This window comes from Limanda limanda, chromosome 1 (genome assembly GCF_963576545.1).
Source record: "Limanda limanda chromosome 1, fLimLim1.1, whole genome shotgun sequence".
NCBI lineage: Eukaryota > Metazoa > Chordata > Actinopteri > Pleuronectiformes > Pleuronectidae > Limanda > Limanda limanda.
This window is the reverse complement of record NC_083636.1, coordinates 9,255,931-9,275,273: the sequence shown is the minus strand read 5'-3', so window position 1 is coordinate 9,275,273 and position 19,343 is coordinate 9,255,931. Positions and strand designations below refer to the sequence as shown.

At 43.4% G+C, this 19,343-nt stretch overlaps 1 protein-coding gene across 3 annotated transcripts in view; it reads left to right on the top strand.

The window, feature by feature from the left end:
• Positions 1 to 19,343, top strand: part of nav3 (neuron navigator 3) — a 178,950-nt gene that overhangs the window by 106,105 nt on the left and 53,502 nt on the right. The window contains exons 9-12 of one of the 3 annotated variants that reach the window (XM_061078921.1): positions 111 to 226; positions 1,112 to 1,114; positions 10,219 to 10,327; positions 18,744 to 18,977. In XM_061078921.1, the coding sequence (XP_060934904.1) occupies positions 111 to 226; positions 1,112 to 1,114; positions 10,219 to 10,327; positions 18,744 to 18,977 (462 nt within the window). Of the gene's footprint in view, positions 1 to 110; positions 227 to 1,111; positions 1,115 to 10,218; positions 10,328 to 18,743; positions 19,152 to 19,343 lie in introns of all 3 variants that reach the window. The other 2 variants (XM_061078914.1, XM_061078909.1) reach the window with 2 other exon arrangements.

Sequence of the window (19,343 nt, the reverse complement as noted above, 5' to 3'; positions counted from 1 at the left end):
TTGTATTGCTTTGTTTGACAATGAAAAACTAACTCCAGTGAGTGCAGTGGCTGAGTTGTTGCAGCCTGTCTTGATAACCGCTGTGCATCATTCGTTCTTTGTGCCTTCAGGACCTTCTCAGAAAATGACTGTACCATGATGGCCCCGGCCGACCCCTGCCTCAGCCCCACCAAGGGAGAGCTGGTCTACAGCAAGACAGCCAAACAGTGCCTGGAGGAGATATCAGGTACATTCAACAGTCCACACACATGATGGGGGCTCTGCATTGTGAGTCCACAGTGGGTGTGTGAAAGACATTTACGTTTGTCTCTTAGAATACAGCCATTTTGCTCAGATCAGCTTTATTAAGCCCCTTTCATGCTAACATGTAGCCAAAGTGCTTAAATAGCAGCATTACAACAGCACACAAACACAAAAAAGCAACATTAGATAGTACAATTTTTAAAAAATGAAGAATTAGGAATAAAATGTACACAAAAGATAAAAGTGATAAAGTTAGCATAAGATATGGCATTAGTTGGAATTAGAAATTAAAACAGTTTATTTCAATACAGATTAAAAGATGAGTCTGAAATTATAATTATTTTTTTATTACCACTAGAGGTTTCCTTTCTAATGCCCAGTGGCAGTGTGTTCCACAGTTTAAGGCAGTAAAAACTCACACACAAGGAACATTTAAAAGAAAAGCAGTGGAGGATCGTAGTGAATTGACTGGAACATAAAATGAAAGAATATAACCTGCTGTCCACTATTTATATTTATTTAATGTTGACCCCGTTGCCGCTGCAGTGCTGCTCCACATGTGAGAGGAATTCAATAGACAATGCAGTTTCCTACTTTAGGAAATGCAGAAGGCGACTGCGTGTTCCTGGTTTGCGTTGGCTATATATGCTGCTTTGAGGTCTGTTTGTGTTTACTGGGGGATCTCTGTTCCGTGCTGGTCTCATGCAGAGAAAAGAAAAGGTCAGTGCTGACAGCCAGGCACACGGAGCATCTGTGGCTCTGTGTTTACATCTCCGCGAGCTGCCATCATCAGTTACATCCCCTTTTTGTGTGTTCATGTAATCCTATTCAACTATTACTGTCATAACATACGCATGGACGGAAAGAGCTGGTTCAATTTATATCTTAAGTTTGTTTGAAAAGAGGGAAGACTGCAAATGTCTTCATTAGCCTTTAATAACACACAGTGGACATCTGCACGACTGAGCTTCTCGAGCTTAGAGGTCAAGAGTTTCTAACCACAAACTGAGACTCGTGACAACAAACTGCATGAGAGCTTAAGCCAGGCAGCACACATCAAAACACAAAAAGCTGGCAGGGAAAATTCCTATTGTTTCGATGAGATCTTGCCAGTTGAGGATGTAGACTTCTGTGTCACAGTTTCATGCATCCTGCTTTATGATACCGATCTTTGTGTTGCTTAAAATTCTATGATCAAAATTGCTTTCTTTGATTAAAGTGGTAATTATTTTCCCAGATGTTTATTTACCTAAGGCAGATTTCAGAATTCTCCTTGTGATTTGGATTTTATATTTCAGCAGAAATTTTCAAATGACTTGAATTGTTGACATCTTAATATGGAGAGAACTCCCTCCTTCTATCCTCTCAGTGAAAGAAGAAAGAGAGGTCAAACCAACATAAAGCACGCTCAATGAAAAATAAGATGTCAAGCTCAAAGTGAATCCAGACAGACTTTGTCTACAAAGCTCAGCGAGCACAAACAACAGCCTGTGATTACAGGTTCTGGGGATGTCAGGTCGGCAGAGACATTCCAGCCATTTTGCTCTGGTCGTGGCTTTTCCGAAGCCCATCATTTGAAGGACAAAATTAAACTGCAGCGCTGAAGATTCCCTTTGTTTTGGGTCCATTTCAAACACTTGCTTTTTGTTGTCACACGTTTTCTTGGTCGTCTTGCATCCTCTGTTTTTTCCGACTCCCTCTTCGAAGAGAAGTAAATCCGATGCCACAAATACCACATGACAAGCCTGCTTATTTTATGTATACGGGCTGAACCAATGTCAGTTGTGACAATCCCTAAACATCAAAACAGCACGAGCGTATAAAGTCTTTATTTACATTAAGCTTTAAGCTTTTGTGTAATTATTTGTAAAACAAGTTGAGCCTCTGATGTAATTATCTTCATTTTTTTTCTCTATTTATATGTTAATTTGTATAGATAATAGAGCAAAGATTAATGATGAACTTGGAGCCTCAGACTATTATGTAGATAAGTCGCTCTCAGTGTAATCACCTTGATTCTGGCTTCTGAGGCGACTGCTTCCAGTGGCTTTTAGCTTGTGGTTACCAGGATTTAGCAATGACTAAAATGAAGACAGCTGTGACTAATGGCGACAGGGCTAATAACGCTTGCACTGATTGATGGGAGTTTGTCGGTTGTGGTCTCACTGTTGATCCATGATAAGCTGCGGGCTCGCTGCTTTCACTTCTCAAGATAGCATTTAATTAAGTCGGGGCGGCCAGCGGGGCACTGCAGGGGCTGCAATCTTACAGGTGCACTGTCCAAACAACTCACTGTCACACTGCGAGCGAGAGAAATGGAGGGATGCTGAAAGAGAGGGTGAAAGATACGGAGAGGGAGGAAAGGGAACTGAGGAAAAAGTGAGAGAATGAGAGAGATTAGGAGACGGAGAGGGTGATAAACACAGGGAGGGAGGGTTGAGAGAAAGAGAGAGAGAGAGAGAGAGAGGGAGTACTGCAGGCTGCATGCTGGAATGAACAGGCAGACGGAGAGAGCTATACGCGTCCGTTTGCCGGCTTCGCCACCCGTTCCTTTTTGCGCTGTGAGGAGAGTGGAACTGTCAGAGTCAGTGGGGAGGCAGGGGAAATGTGGCAGCGAAGTGGTAATTAAAGGAGAGACAGAAGGTGGGGGGAGAGCGATAAGAGTGACTGAAAAGAAACTGTCGTTTAATAGGGGAAGAGATAAAGAGAGTGTGAGCACAGGCGGCAGAAGGAGAGAGGGAGAATGAGAGCGTGCCGGTGAAGGGACGGGAGATGGAGCGGCTCGTTCATCCACGCCCCTGACCGTGGTGAGGCAAGAGAAGGAATCCAAGAAGACCGAGAGACAGCATGAGAACTGGAGGAGTGGCAGGGACAAGTGTCTCTCTCCGGCTCCTTGCCTGACCATGAGTATGGGCTGCCTCAAGGATGGATCTGGATTCTACCTATATGCCTGAGAGGGAGGGTTTCTCTCTGCTCTTCGCCCTGTGCTCTCTTTCCCTCCAGCCCTGTGAAGACTGGACCTCAGTCAGGTGGTGTCACATCTCTCTGCCTCCTCCGTCCACCGTCGCCTCCTTCACTCCGTCCGCTCTCTCGGTGACAGTGCGGCCAAGATGTGAAACGGAAAGCCACGCACAGGAAGATCCACTCGCATGTGCGGTTTCTGTCACCGAGCCACCGGAGGTAAAGAGGTAAGCTGAGAAAAGGCAAAGGGCAGCAGTGAGCAGGGATGAAGAGAGGAGCAGAGTTCTCGGTGTACCAGGGGGGCAGCCCGGCTCGGCGGCCCCCCCAGCCTCTCCCCGACAACCTCAACCTGCGGATCAAGCAGCGCTCACTCACCAATCTGACCCTGCTCAGCGACAGCGAGCAGCGGGTTTACGCCTCCGAGCTCGACGATCCACCTTCTCATGTTTCCCAACCTCAGAACTCTTCATTGTATTCAAGTTCCAAGCAGAGGGCAGGGGGCAGCCTGCAGGGGAGCCCCAGGAAGGAGGTGGTCACAAGGGGCGGAGGTGTCCGCGGAACCAGGACCCGATCCCTGTCGCTCTCCCTCACCAAGGTGCTTTCCAAGTCGGAGCATTCCCTTATCCCGGTCCCTTGGCGGAGCACGGCTGCAGGCGGGCGGCCACAGCGGGCATCATACAGCGGCCATTCAAGGACTGAGCTCCAGCGGAAGTCCAGGGAGGAAGCAGGAACAGATGAGGAGGGCAGCAGCGGGCGGTCAGACGAGGAGCCAGGAGCAGGCAGGGGTGGTGGGAAGAAGGGAGACAGGGAGAAGGATGGGGGTTACTGGGCAGAGGAGGAGGTTGCAGGGGGAGGTCCTCGTGAGGGAACGGCTCAGCTGGATAAGGAGGTGATCCTCACCATGCTGGGCGACCTGGAGAAGGTGCTGCACAAACAACCCCGCCCACGTAAGTCCATATGGTCTCAACCGTCTGCAGGAAATAAAAGTGGAATGTACAGTGTAGACAGAAATCATTTGGTTATTTTTATTACAACATTTTAGAGTTGTGACAACGGTACAAAGTGGAAACTTTTTACTTGAAGTAAAATAACTTCTGTTCATATTATGTAACAAAGTTTTGTTAGACGAAATGCTAACGAGCAGAATATGAGAATGTCATGGCAGAAAAATCCTGAAATAAGCTGGTTATTTTCTTAATCCTGGTGATGGGGAAGCCTATTGCTCAGAACACTATTAGCATTTTAAGAGCCTATTTAAGAAAACTGCACGAGCTGGGTTGTGCTGTATGAGTACACACAACCTGCCGTGTGCAAGTCATTCACACACACTCACCCACAAATGTAAATTCTTCATTCATGTAAACAGACTGAGAGAAATCTCTCATACGCGTCCTTTCAGTTAATTAGGCACCCTGCCCGCTGTGCTGCAATGTTAGGCGCTTTTTGGAATTTCCAGTGCCACACTGTGTCTAACCTATTCCCACAGGTACAGTGCTATACTTGACAGTAGCTTTATAAACATCAATTTTACAGGGGCTCAACATGGAGTATGGTTAAAGTCAAATTTCCCAGTGCACGGTGCTCTATGTGCTTTTTGAATGAGCCCTGATGTACAAACCTGGCTTTGATGTCAGAGCAAAGGGATGTGGGAGGGGGAGCTTCGGCTGATCATACCATTTTTTAAGTAACTGTGACAGCAGAGATGATTATTGTGACTCTACAGATTAAGCATATAGTAAAATGCACTGCATGGCAGTGTGAGCTCTGGCAATGACCATACTGTTGCTGATTTCCTTTAAGCAGGTTGAGGCATGATGCAGCATAAAACTGAAATACCTTGAGATGTACTGTACATGATGGAAAATCAACACCACCTCCACTGAAAAGGAACAGCTTTTATTACTTGCACCTCCCTCACAGCCTGTGAATCACACATCCAATGTGATCAATATAGCTTATTATTACACTTATGTGTGTGTGTGTGTGTGTGTGTGTGTGTGTGTGTGTGTGTGTGTGTGTGTGTGTGTGTGTGTGTGTGTGTGTGTGTGTGGGTGTGCAGGTTATTTTTATTTAGGGCATACAGTCCAGTGCAGTGTTTGAACAGTTACACATGTCTTCATCCTCTGTTCTTTAGCATAGTCAATCTGGAAATAACAGATACTACATTAACGTGCCATGTCCCCACTTATTTGAGTGGGTTTATGTCAATATTTAAAGAACTATGTGTAAAATATTGTACACGTAACACATAGCAACCAAATTGCAAGGGTTCGAATTTAGAATTTCCCAGTCGGCTGTTTGTCATCTTGACATTAGTTCATGTGCAAACGATCTCACACAAGGCACAGGGTTGTTTAAGAGTCAAGAGCTGCCATTTAGATTATAGTGGAGTTGTCTTTTGTTGAGAGGTGGCGATGCAAGTGAAAAAGATAGAAGTGAGGCACACAAAAGGAATATCAGAGATCGATGTTAAAGAAAAATCTGCCAGAGGAGACCATGTCCTGTGGATAACTGAGAATAATTTGCATGCTGAAGAAAACTCCCTTCATGACTGCACAGCGAGTTGACAGTGCTCTCCAGAATGTAAGAGGACATGTTTCCTTGTCATCGATCAAAAGAAGACTTCATGACCAAAACCCCCCAAACCCTTTTGAGGATTCACTAAAGGCACATTCACTGTAGCTGGTAAGCATCAGGAATGGCCAGTAGGCAGTTGACGAAAACAAACAAAGAGTTGAGAAGCACAGTTGACGACTGATGAAACAAAAATCATGATTCACTCAGATATGTATGGCTGCCCATCGATGGACACGGAGCACTGCAGCAGCACAGCATTCCTTCTTGAGTCAAATCAATCAAAACTCATCGGATAACATTTCATTTAACCAACGATCCTTAAAGGTGAAGAGGTGTCCTTCACTGGTCTAGTCGATTTTCTGATCTCTGATTGAACTGCATTCTACTTGCTTAAGACCAGCCTAACATCTTACAGAAGAAATATGTTTTTGGCCTGGACCTTTATGATCTATTCACAGTCGAGAATCCATTTCAGTCTTTAAAAAGTCCATTCATCCTGTCGAAGTCGGCTTCCTAAGGATCCATTTGCTGCCGCTGCAGTTTGGGCTCGTAGCCTCGGGAAGTATCTGCCATTAATACGTATTAACAAGCTTTCTGGGTGCTGCAACTCCTGTTAGGAAACACATTTAGCAGAAGGGTCTTAAAGTTCCACATGGATACATCTATGAGCCGATGCAGTGACTGACACCCAAAGCTTCATCAAGGCTGATCTGCGGCAAAATGCTAAAACAAGAAACGGTTGTCTTGTGTTTTTGAGTCTGTGTGCATGTTTGGGTTGTAATGCGTGTGTGTGTGTGTTATGATTTGAAGGTGGGATGGTTCAGCAAGGGGCATCATTATGTGCTAGAAATGCATTATTGAAAGAAAGGGGGAGAGAGTGAACCAGAACTGAAGTGTGTGTGTAAATGTGTCAGTCCCAAACTGCAGTGATTTGCATTATGTTGTGTCAACTCTTATCTCGAGCAGCATTTGTTCGACAGCTTTTACCAGGCCTGTGGTTTTGTGCCTACGTGTCCTTTTAAGGGTGTTTCGTCAAATTTTAAATTGAAAACATCATTGTGAGGACATTTCAGGTTGGAATTAGGTTTAGGTTAGGATAGGAGAAGTGCAGCATCCTTCCCTCTGTACACTCTTTCCTCCTGGTCCCAGGCGCCCTGACAGGGATTCATTTATGTTTGTTTTTGTCTGTTGCTGATTGTTAAAACTAAAAATGAAATTGTATATTTAAGTCTTTCAATTTGACCATGGAAACTAAATAAAATTAGATTTAGTTTTTAAATGAAATGTAATAGAACACAAACCTGATTTAAATGTAATCAGCAAATCCCAAAATAGGTGCCTGGGGGCAATGTTTTGATCCGTGTGGGTCTTTTTCAGGAAAGGCATACCAAAACAAAGTTGGCTGTGCACTCTGAGCAGGTTGTGATGTGTGTGGTGTGTGTGTGTGTGTGTGTGTGTGTGTGTGTGTGTGTGTGTGTGTGTGTGTGTGTGTGTGTGTGTGTGTGTGTGTGTGTGTGTGTGTGTGTGTGTGTGTGTGTGTGTGTGTGTTTGTGTGTGTGACTTCTCCTGTGCCCTTTTCAAACCCCCACACTGGCCTGTTTGGCTGCTTCACGTCCTCACTGGGCCAAGAGCTGGAGAGCAGCTTGAATCCTAATGAATGCTGCGTGACTCTTCACCTCTCTGTAATGTTGGGAGAAACAGCAGCTAAGCACACATGTGTTTAACAAGCCACTGCATTAGGATATGAGGGGCAGGGGAGTCTCCTTAAGGGGGATGAGCTGCTAAATTACTTAAAGGTAATGTTTTCCTGAATGAAGAGCAGATTTCTAGTGCAAAGAATCCAATTGTGTGAATGTGTTTGTGTGTAACGTATGTTTGCCTGTGAGGTGCAAATTTAGCCCAGTTATTCTACAGTGCAGGGGGGGGGGGCTCAGTGGACTGCTCACATATTCACACACAAGAGAATCATGAACAAACGCGCTTTAGGCTGTCTCTCAACATCGCACGAAGTGTCCACTCATGAGGGAGACCAGATCCACATCCATGACTGAAGCCAGGTCCTCCTCGTGTCACTTGATAATGGGATTTTAATTGGATCTTCCTTGAAGGGGCCCTGCGGAGGGGAGGAGCAGAGCAGAGAAGACACTAGAAAAAGGAAGAAGAACAGAAAAAGAATAAATAAAATAACTGGAGCTATGAGTTTTTGGGTCCAGAAATCCAGTTTTCATTAAATTCATGAGCTGCATCTCCCTTCACTAAGGAACTGCTAGAAAAGGTGTCGATAGCGAATCATTCTGCGCTTCAAAGGGGAGTTTTTGTGTCTCCTGACTGTTTCACAAGTTCTGTCCTGACATGAAATTCAGGGGCACAGAAGTTTCTCCGCATTGGCTGTGAATGGATGTTTGTCACCATGATTGCATGTCAGCCTTGGACTAGTGAGTGAAACATCATCGATTTCTAATTACCGCCCATAAAGTGGACTTCTGATACGGTGTGAGAAGCCTCACCACCTCAGCCTCACACAACCTCCAGGGTGTTTGCTCTGCACAGACAAAGAACGACCTCAATTAATGCCAGAATGCTCAGTTCCCTGCGCGGTCATGACATTGTGCTCCAGGATAATTGAGGTCAGTTCTTGACTTAATTTTGAGCAAGATTCTTCAAACAGCAATATTGTATTTTTCAGATTTTGGTTAGTCCTGAGGTCTGCAGACAAATTTACTGAGACAGTGTAAACGCATACTGTGCCTTAAATTCAGTGGCAGGGTAAAAACCTGGAATATTGTCCTCTTTGTAACAGTTTGGACTTAGATGTGCATTTTTACAGCAAACATGTTTTAAAAATACAACGATCCCAGACCTCTTTCAGTTGTGTAGTGAATGATTTTGTGGTTAACATGATCACATGAAATATCTATATTATTATAAGTATAGTGAATCATAAAGGGTTAAAGGACACCCATGTCCATTAAAAGTCGGACTGATTCAAGAGATAAATTCAATGTCAGTGTCCCTTACGGCAGTTTTCTGCACATTGCTGTACCTGGTAAACCAAGAGACTCTAACAAAATGCATTGTCAAACAGCATACAGCAAAACAAGAAGACTAGAGTCAGCTACATAGCACAAGCGTCATGGCAGTCTGTTCGAATCAGATTGTTTTTTTATAGTGAGGTGAAAAACAGGAAGGAGAGAAAGTAGAGCCGCTTCCTGCAAACTGTCGGTATTTGTTCAAATAAAAATGAAGTATGTGATGGTGTATTTTGCTAGAAAGTTTATCCAAAACACTCCATGTTCAACTCTGAAAGTGGATTTTTCAGACATATTTATACTGTAGTTATCCAGGGAGACTGCCTAAGCTTCTCTGCTTGTCTCCCATTTCTACCTGCTTCTTATTCCTGCATATAAACACCTGAACCATTTCCCCTCTCCTGGCACTGAGCTGTGCCACAGGAGTCGCTCAGGGGCTTTTTAAACCTCCAACCTGCTGCTGCTCCCCCATTTGCCCCAGCCACTGTAATCACCATAGTATTTCTGCTCCGAGCACTGGAATCAGCGCTCATCGCACCATCACAATGTATCGTACCACATCGTTCGTCTCAACAATGGAGACAGTTTTCCACCGAGAGCACCTTAAACTGGAAAGGAGTGCGACCTGCATCCAGTCCGTGTCTTGTTCCACTTTTTAATTACCCGTTCCCCCGTATCCGAGCTCGACGAGCCAACAGAGAGGCTTAATTAGAGCACAGAGGCAGATACTTTGTTGTGTGCCCACAGCTCACAGTCGTGAAATGTTGCCCACCCTGTGCTTATTAGCAGCACTCCTTCAGAGCAGTCCTAATGCCTCAGAAAAACAAGTCCCCACGTCTTCAAACGGGGCACTGTGAGGGACATAAAACATATGAAGTGCTTTCATAGCTGTGTGCTGCTGCGGGGTGAGACAGACGATGGTGGACAGAAGTGGCAGCGATTTCCGTCGTGGCTGACAGAGAAACACAGGAGCTCTGACAAGAGTTTGTCTTTGAAGGCAAAACTGTGTTCCGAGCAAACCGATAGAGTGCGTGGTGTCATGGCACGACATTTCTGCATCGGCCCTGAAGGAGAAATGTCAATACTGTGTCAAATAATATCCAGTTTCCAGAATAAAAGAACTGCATGTTGTGCAGCCTGACAAGATGATTTATTGTATTGCATCTAGATTCTCTAAATTAGGTTTAGGGATGTGCAGCCATGCTGGCTGTCATCGTGATCGGTCATTGTTCTGTTCTCCCAACTGAGACATTCACTGACATCCCATGAAACTCTGTGCGTCAGATGTCCCCATCACTTCTTCATTTGCGTGTTTGTGCATGTGTAGCTTTCGTGAAGAATGGGTAAGTGCTTTGTGTGTATGCAGCTCCAAACGTCTAAGTACATCATATGAATTATGTGTCTCCAGGAGAGGACCCCGAGGCAAGACGCATGAGGACGGTGAAGAACATTGCAGACCTGCGGCAGAACCTGGAAGAAACCATGTCCAGTCTACGGGGGACACAGATTACCCACAGGTAGGTACTCAGATGGTGCTGCCCTTTGCTTTCTCATAAACCGTTTTCAGACATGAAGAATGTCCACACAACTACTGGTACTGTCCTTCCCCCACCTTTGCCTTCTACATATTCAACAACCTCAGCAGGAGATTCCCTGGTCAGACAACAACACAAACATCTCAGTTCCTGTGAGGGGGGGCACAGCATGCAGTAAATCCAGTGTATAAACTCTGCTGCGGAGATCATAGTTGTTGTCTTTTAGAGCACATCGACACTGGCGTAAGCCCTTGTGGCCAAAAGGTCTTTAATGTCGTTGTCTGTCCAATTTGACATCTCTGTCCGGGCCTTCTACATGTATGACACATTTTCTTCATCCTGAGATATTTGTATTCTTTTAGTTTCTTCTTGTTTTGTGTCTGTCCCATGTTACAAACATCCTCATACAGACCCTTTAGGTAATATCAGGAGATTATCCGGAGTTCAGTGCAGGTCTTAAAGCAGCTATAACGACTACAAACAAATGCTCATTTCCGAGTCACATAAAACATTGCACATGTTCTCAGAGAGGATTTGATCCATTAACCCTTCTGTCATAACCTCACACCGCTGTCAAGGCTGCAGCTACAGAGCATATGCAAATAAAGTCAACCAAGCAGTTTACTCTTGCATAGCCTCGGGCCAGAGCTTCCTTGTTCTTACAGTCAGGCTACGATCCAAACTAATGTGTGGATATATGAGTTATAAAATGAGAACGACCTCTGTCCAGATGGGCGTTTTAGCTCTGTATCATAAATAACTTCATTCCATTCTTGCATGAATGAAAACACATATCACATGACTAGATCATGTACACTGGGCATGAGCTTGTTCATGGGAAGTGTCAGAAATCAATGTTATAGTTTGTCTCCTGAGCATGTAGGCATGTGTACAACAGCTGCTGGAAAAGAAAACAAGGTCAGCATCACTTGTAGTTAATGTAATTCATTATCCATGTTGATGATGTTGTTTGTCAGGTGACAGGAGTATAACGAATCAGGGAAGATACCGAATGTCATCCCTGTTAAAATGCAATAATGATGCAAACTTGGGCGCCTGTGTCATTGTTTCCGAGTTTCTAAAATAGAGTTTCCACAAATGCCTTCAAAACTAAAATGCATCACATTATTGACGTTGTTATCTGCTTCCACATTGAATTTTCTATCCAGCTGATTTTAACCTTCTACATTTAATTAAGACAACAGTCAAATAGCCTCATCTACGGTGCTCACCTCCTGATGTGATTTTTCATAATTATTTAATATCAATGTGAGATTAATATTTAGTGAGTTTGGTCCGATATGTACCTCAACATTTTGCAGTAACAGTACAAGTGGTATTCAACTATTTATGCACACATTCAAACAGCTACAGTCTTATAATTCTCTTTAGGTTTGTAAATAATAATAATAAAAACAATAATAGCTTTAATGTTTTTTATGTAATATGTAAATATAATTTTATTATTTATTTCGCCTTTCAAGAGGTCCAAGGTCGCTATACATGTGTCACTTGGGATGAAAAGAAAAAAGAAAAGGAAAAAATCCACACAAAACAGAACAGAAATAAATTGAGCACTAATGGCAGCGTTCACTGAGGCCAAAGGCCTGGTTGAACAGGTGGTAATTACCCATGTTACATTATTAATGTAATCTGTGTAGATATGGATATGATATATTGGTTTAGCAGCGTCATAAAAAGAAAGACCCTTTGACCCTCAGCAAGAACAATCAAATATGTATTAGAGCCCGGCTGATTTGTAGGTTGGACAATAATAACGTATATAGTGAGCCTTTCACATTTTGGTAACTGAAATTATGTTGGCTGATTTGCTGATATGAAAACTTTAGTTATTTATTTTACAGAATAGATAAAGCAGATAACATGTGTATTGCCAACTATAGCAACATTTACCATCAAGAGCTGCTGCCTATTCAGACTTTCCTTCAACTGGTGTTTTTACACGTGTTGTGGTGAGTCTAAAACAGAGACATGTTCAACTTCAGAAACATGTCATTGCTGACAAAAGACAAACTTCAGAAGACGACCCACACATGTCACGACTGACACCGAAAATAACCAAAGAGAAGGCAGGAGAAGAAAAGAGCTTCCTTTGTGCTCACAGTTGTGTGTCAGCAAAAATTATCCCAGTCAGTCTCCTTGTGCGTCTATTGTCCTTGGCAAATATAATGATTTTCAAAGATTTAATAATCTGTGACTCACCCTACAGGGTTTATCACACAGATGCAACAGGGAGATACAGCATTTCTCCAAGTATTAATGATTCTCCCTCTATTACCATCTTCTCCTCCACCTGCTCTGGATTTAATTAAAAACAGGCATCACCCTCCTCAGCAGCTGGCCCACATGTAATGACATTCAGGAGTTGATGGACAACCAGCACCTTAAAAGACTGTCCCATTTGTTAGCCATGGGCAACACGGAGACTCATAACGCACAGTGCAGAGACCCAGGCGAAGACCGAAATGATAACCCTTGGTTTATGTCAGCTCCGTGGGAACTGGTTCCCTGCTCATCCTTCTGCTTCCCTCCTCAGTCTATTATTTTTGTCTGTTTTGCCCCATGTGCGGAGGAAGATGGTGGCCAGGCTGCCGACAGCCATGACAGATGGTATCTGTGTGTGCGCGCGTGTGTTTGTTTTCTAATTCTCTTTTTCCACAGAGGGGTTGCAGCCAAGCATGATCAATACAGTGCTATTGTCTTTCCAATAAATTGAATCTAATGGGAGCCACACGGAGGTGGGATGTGAGGGGTTTGATTAGTTTGAGGACGCAATTCTCATTCACATGCATCAGACAAGATGCCACGAGTGCGGCACAAGCATCAGACACGGTGTCTGTGTGTGATTTGGAGACGCAATAGGCACTAAGATGGAAGCATCAGTGAAATAATGTCTGGATTACTGCATCGTTTTCTACCATTACATTAAATGGAAGAAAAGAGAAGCCGGCTCCTGAGTGTGAGCCACCGTCTGTCCCCACTCTCTACGTGTTTATATTCTGAATGTGACAATAGCTTCTGAGTATGCATGCCAATTCTGTCCATGACCAAAGCCTGGCCAGTCCGTCCTAATCTCTCCCCTGAATAAGAAATGGCTGTAATCACCATGAAGCTCTGAAGCACCTTAAGTAATTAATCACTGTTATGCTCGAGCAGACATGACTTTCATATTCATCATTCTGTCTCTCGCTCTCTCCACCTTCTGTGGGATCCCGTCTTTGTATCGTGGCCTTTACAACTTGGTGTTGAGGTGTCTAATCAATATATATAAAAGTCACATTATTTTATTTTTGTGGACTTTTTTCCTTTTTAGAATATTAGCATTGGATTTTGTCCTTGTCACAGAAGTAGTGATTATGTCCGCAGTTGAGGCCACACACTGCGGACATAGAAAACGTTCAATGTAAAAAGCTTGTGTGTACAAGTCAAATGTATGATGTGTAAAAGATTAACCAGTTATGATTCATCATAATCATGTTCCTGCTCTCATTTTCAAATTTCAGTCAAAGAACGATAAGATTTCATCAGAGTATTGTTTAGTATGTTATAAATAAATAAGTAAGTAAGTTATTGTACTTGTACGTGCTGTCCCCAGTTGCAGCTATCTCTCTGAAACTTTAATTGAGCCACTGCTGCACAAAGAGCTGTTGAAGCTCAACTCAGAACCCCAAACTGGAGAATCAAATGTTGTGGCTGTTTTTTGTGAATGCCTAATTGTGATCGACAACATTTCTTACATTGATGAGTCCTAAACCACAGTTGCTACAGAGCATTGGTCGCCTGTTTATTCAAACTGTATTAATATTGTACATATCACATTTTTATGCTTTTTATCCTTTATCGATATTGAAGATGGGCAACAAGAAGCCTCAAATCAGGGATGTTATAATTCATGGCGAGTGCCCCCCCCCCCCATCAAAAAACAGGAATACAGTAAAGACAGATGTTTGGCGCATCTGTCTTATAATTGCGCTGCAGCACAAAAATCCTCCATCTGTCCATAAAGCAAATAAAACCCTGAACACAACTTCTAAATATTTTTGATTAAATGTAGATGTCCTTTGAAACAGTGTAGGTTTTTATATTTTTGAAAATATTACAAATTTGTTGATTACATTATAGTTGTCATGATTTTTGTTCTTATAAACTGCAATATTAGTTGTAAGTTTCTGCTCCATAGAGACCCCAAACATTCTTGAATCTGTTCGGATAAAGACTGAGTGAAAATCCAACCAGTCCCCAGTATGTCTTGACTGGAAGCTAATGGCAGCTAATGTTACCTGAAATTATTGACCGAGTCCAAAAAGCCCCTGTTCCAATAATATCTGTGGTTGAGCTAGAGTTTCAGAGGCCTTGCCTGACCTTGCCACTTTGACACACAGCCATCGTGGCAACTCAGTTCACTTCCACCATGTTCATCAGAGAAACAGATGTGTAGGGTCCTCCACAGACAGTCTGTACTGAATAAGAAAGCTAATTTAATTCCCATCTACTGTTTTCTTTCCATCCTAGTCATTAAAATGCATACTGATTGGCATAGGAAGGGAAAAGAAGCAGGTCCACATGTGGAGAAATGCTTTGATCTTCAAGGTCAAACCCGGCACAGCAAACAGAAAAAGGAAATCTCCCCCCCCCCCGCTCCTGGCTCCCTGTCTACACAGCCCAGACAGATCCATGTCTAGTCCCAGGGGGATTCAGCAACTGCCGGGTGACATTTAAACATAATTGCTTCACCCGGTTGTATTTGTTTATTTCTGTGTTTACATTTGGAGCACAGAGACAACAGTGTCGGATAAATTATTCATTGGTTTGCAATTTAGGAGATAGCCATTGGTCCTGTTTGTGTGCATTTTTTTTTCTTCTTGTGCACATTTAGCTGATACATCAATACCCAGAGATTTGCAATGATTGCATAAACATAGAAGAAGTCCATGCATGAAGCAGACCCAGGAAGCTAATATGAGACACTTCTTCACAAGATTGTTCAGTCTATAGTCTTGTTTCGTATTTGCCACGAAGGCCCTGCAGGAACTCTTAGCATTTCCATATTCCACATTGGCTATTTTTTGGAAATAAAACAGTCCCTGGTTGGGGAGTAGTACTTCATGAAAGCTCTAAACATACCTGACTGGTTCTCTTGTATGATGGAAGATGGTTGTGTCTCGGGGTCCAGATTGAGGATGGGTGCTGTGACGGTGGTGAGCAGTTGCTCTGGATACCCTCTTCCTCTTTCTTTTAATATCTGTCTGCCTGTCTGTATTGTATGAGGGATTGTGGACACTGCTGTGGTCTTATGACTTCCAATAAAACTCTCAGGTTATTGTAAAGAATGCACTCGAGTTCCTACCAGCTCCATTCGAGGGCTGGGGGTGAAGGAGAGGCAAACAGTGAAACTGAGAACCCTCTTAATACTTTTGTGTCAGCATTGTAACAATTATATTATTTTAAAGGAAGACTAGATGTTTACTGACTCAAGAATTGCTCCCACTTTTCGCCTTTATAGTACTGTAATAAAACCTGATCTGTGGCCACGGATTTTATCAATTTCACTATAACTATGTAGCTCCAAAAAAATTTAATTAACTGCTTTTGTGAGTACTGTGGCAAAAACACCGTACATGACATTTGCGACGCTGGCTTCTGAAGTCACGCGGCAGAGTTGGGTCTTAACAAGATCATTGACCTAACCTCCACAAGAAATGCATGTTCAACTCTCAGGCCTCATTAGCAGCTGCGAGAGAAAGTTCCTGCGTATTTATATCGAGCAATGCTCAGCAATAAGCAACTCCCCGCTGTCAACGTGGATTCTTCTCCTGCTGAGCTCTTGGCTCAACACAAAATAGTCTCCCTCTGTTAGGACTTATTTTAGGGTTTGATTCTGCTTTACACCAGATAGTCTCCTCAAAGCAGCAGCGTTTATGGGAAATGTGGTCTTCATCTTGAGAAACAGTAATATAGATTACCAATGATTTATGGTATTATAGGATTTAAATCTTTTAATAGTTTATTTGTTGTGTAATATGTTGAAGATACCCAATTATTTTATTGAGAATTGTGTTATCTTTTAAATTGGATGTGCCTATTCATGTGTGGCAGGTGTGCACCTTTCTCACCACTACCTCTCCTCAACTTCCATATCCTTAACATGATACCAACACACACACATATGCACACAAATTCATACTCAGTTTATCTGTCTCATTCCATTCTCTCTCTCTCTCTCTCTCTCTCTCCGCTGCCTGGAGATTAAGATAAGCTGATTTAGCAAACTACATTGTGTACGAATGGTTAAATGATTTTGATTTCTATACCGTAGCAAATTGATTTCCGCATTTCCATATTCGCCTGCAATCGCTCGTCAGATAAGCGGATCTCATTTGGCTGCACCGCATTCTAGCATGGCATTGCGTGTGTCATTGGGTTTCTGTGTGTGTGTCTGTGTGTGTGTGTGAGAGTGTGTGTTGCTTTGAGGAGGTGTTGATCGAGATGTGGTGTGAATTTGGCTGGCATTACTGACCCTCTCATGTTGGCACTTGGCATTACAGTGAGTGAAGTCTCCTGTCCTTTTTCATATGCCCAAACGCACACGCACACACACACACACACACACACACACACACACACACACATGCCGACTCTCACACCTCTCGCACTTTTAGGTGGGAGACACGGCTTTCAGATGTCATGTGCTTTTGTCACATCATGGAGGAAGGCCAGTGTAGGCAGGCATCCACACATAAAGAGGCGTCTCATCCCACATATCCAGCTGCTGTCCTCTGGTTCAACTGCATGATCCGCTACACTCACTTTAAACCTGTATGGTTTCATGTATATTTTAAACCAAACAGAATCAGTCAAATGTAAAGCAGAAGTTGTGCTGTTTTACATTATCACCCGCAGGTGCGTGCTGACACAAAGTGTGTATTAAATTAAAATGATTATGCTGATGATACAACAGTTTAGTGTTCCATACAAACATCATACCCGTATAATGTGGAAAGTCAGAATCAGGTTTTAATTCATCTGGTGGTACAGATTCACAAGTGTTGTGAATCTGTACCACCAGGCACATCTGAAGCCATAATCCTATTTACACTTCCGCTATATGTGATAGTCATGTTTCCATGGTGATTTATAATATATGTAATGCAACACACCATTATTTTGTTTTCACAGGGATATTTGTGACTAGGCTGCAAATCCAAAGCTTATACTCAGGGAAAAATCCAGAGTCTGGTTTTATATCAGGTCTGCTCTCTCTCTCTCTCTCTCTCTCTCTCTCTCATCATGTGACTGCAGTGCACTCTTCTTCCCAGCAGAGAGAGCTCCAGTTAGGTACCACTGCTGCCGTGATGTATTAAGTTGCAGAGGCTTGGTGGGTGAGTGGTCTGCAGCACTTAGGAACTGATCCCATGCACAAAAACAAAATTATCTGGCAAGGACCTTTTTTTGTCATGTGTTTCAAAAGCTGCAGTTGACATTTTCAGATTGTTCTCTAGAGGAAAAAAAACGACTGGATTTGGCTGTTGCAGGGCTAATCAAGAATAGTCCGGATAGTGATTCAGTCCTCTTTGTCTCCCTCCCTCAGGTTTCATTCCTTGTCTTGGCTGCTTTCTTTGCCAATATTGTATTTGTTCTCAGCGTGCACCCAATATCCCACGTCTTATCTCCCCCCACATGCATTTTTATTAATTGTATGACACAGATCGAGAAAGAAAAATCACTTGTGTACTTGTTTTTAAAATGCTGAGCAGCACAGTAACTCCTTTATTTCCTGATATGCAGGAGGAAAATGCACCTCATTCCAATTTTATTTCCTGTGACATTTGAAAGTTTGTGTGAAATGCACTTGTTAGTTTTTTGAAAACAAACTTCCTCTCTTCTCCTCTCTGTTTGTGATGTACCATGATGGACTGACATATGTTCTCATGGGGGCTTTTCACTTTCTACTCCCCTTTCAACTTAACACGCTGAAAGGAAGAGCCTTTTGGGAAGGTCACTCTCACAAACACAAACAAACACACACACACACACACACACACATAGAGGAACACACAAAATAATGTTAGAAGAACGAGCATGTGATTTGAAGGGAGTGGCAGCTCTCTCTGAAAATATGCGTGAGCTTTTCACCTGAATGACTTGCCCTTCACACAGGAGTGCTCTTGATATGATGGCATCCGTGATGGCTTCAGACTTGTGCTTCTGGTCTATTGGAGCCACTTTACAAAAGGGCTTCTTCACGGAGCCTTTAAGAGTGGTTAGCAATTGTCAGAAAACACCATGCTGATGATAAATGATAGAATAAGAATAAGAAATTCAAAATATTGTATATATAATTCCATTATTCTGTCTTTCTACCACTCTCTCTCCACAGCACACTAGAAACAACCTTCGACACCACGGTAACCACTGAGGTCAATGGGCGAAGTCTCCCAGCCCTCACCACCCGCTCCTCCCCCATGGCCTGGCGACTGGGGCAAACCCAGACCCCTCGTCTCCAGGCAGGCGAGGCCCCCTCAATGCCCAGCAGCTATGCTGCGCCCAGGGCCAGCTCGACAGGGGCTGGCACCACCACAGGGCGCTACAGTGGGCACTCGGACGCCACCAGGTTTGTGTACAGTGCCCCCCTGAGGCGAGCAGCAGCGGCAGGGTCGAGGGGGGCTGAGCAGGGGGAGAAGGGAGAAGGAGGGCTGGAGAGAGGGAAGCAGATGGAGGTGGCAGGGTACATGAGTGATGGGGACATCCTAGGGAAGAACGGCCGGATGGATGAGATCACCAGCGGGTAGGATAAGCATGTTAGCCTCCACTGACACACTGACTAATTCCAAGTTTCTGCTTTAATGGTGCTATTAACAAAGCTTATAAATAAGCCTGCCTTATAAGTAAATTACAGGTATAGTCACATATATAACTGAACTTAACTCATAGATGAGAAATCAGCGTTCCTTAGCTGTTCATAACTGAAAATACAATA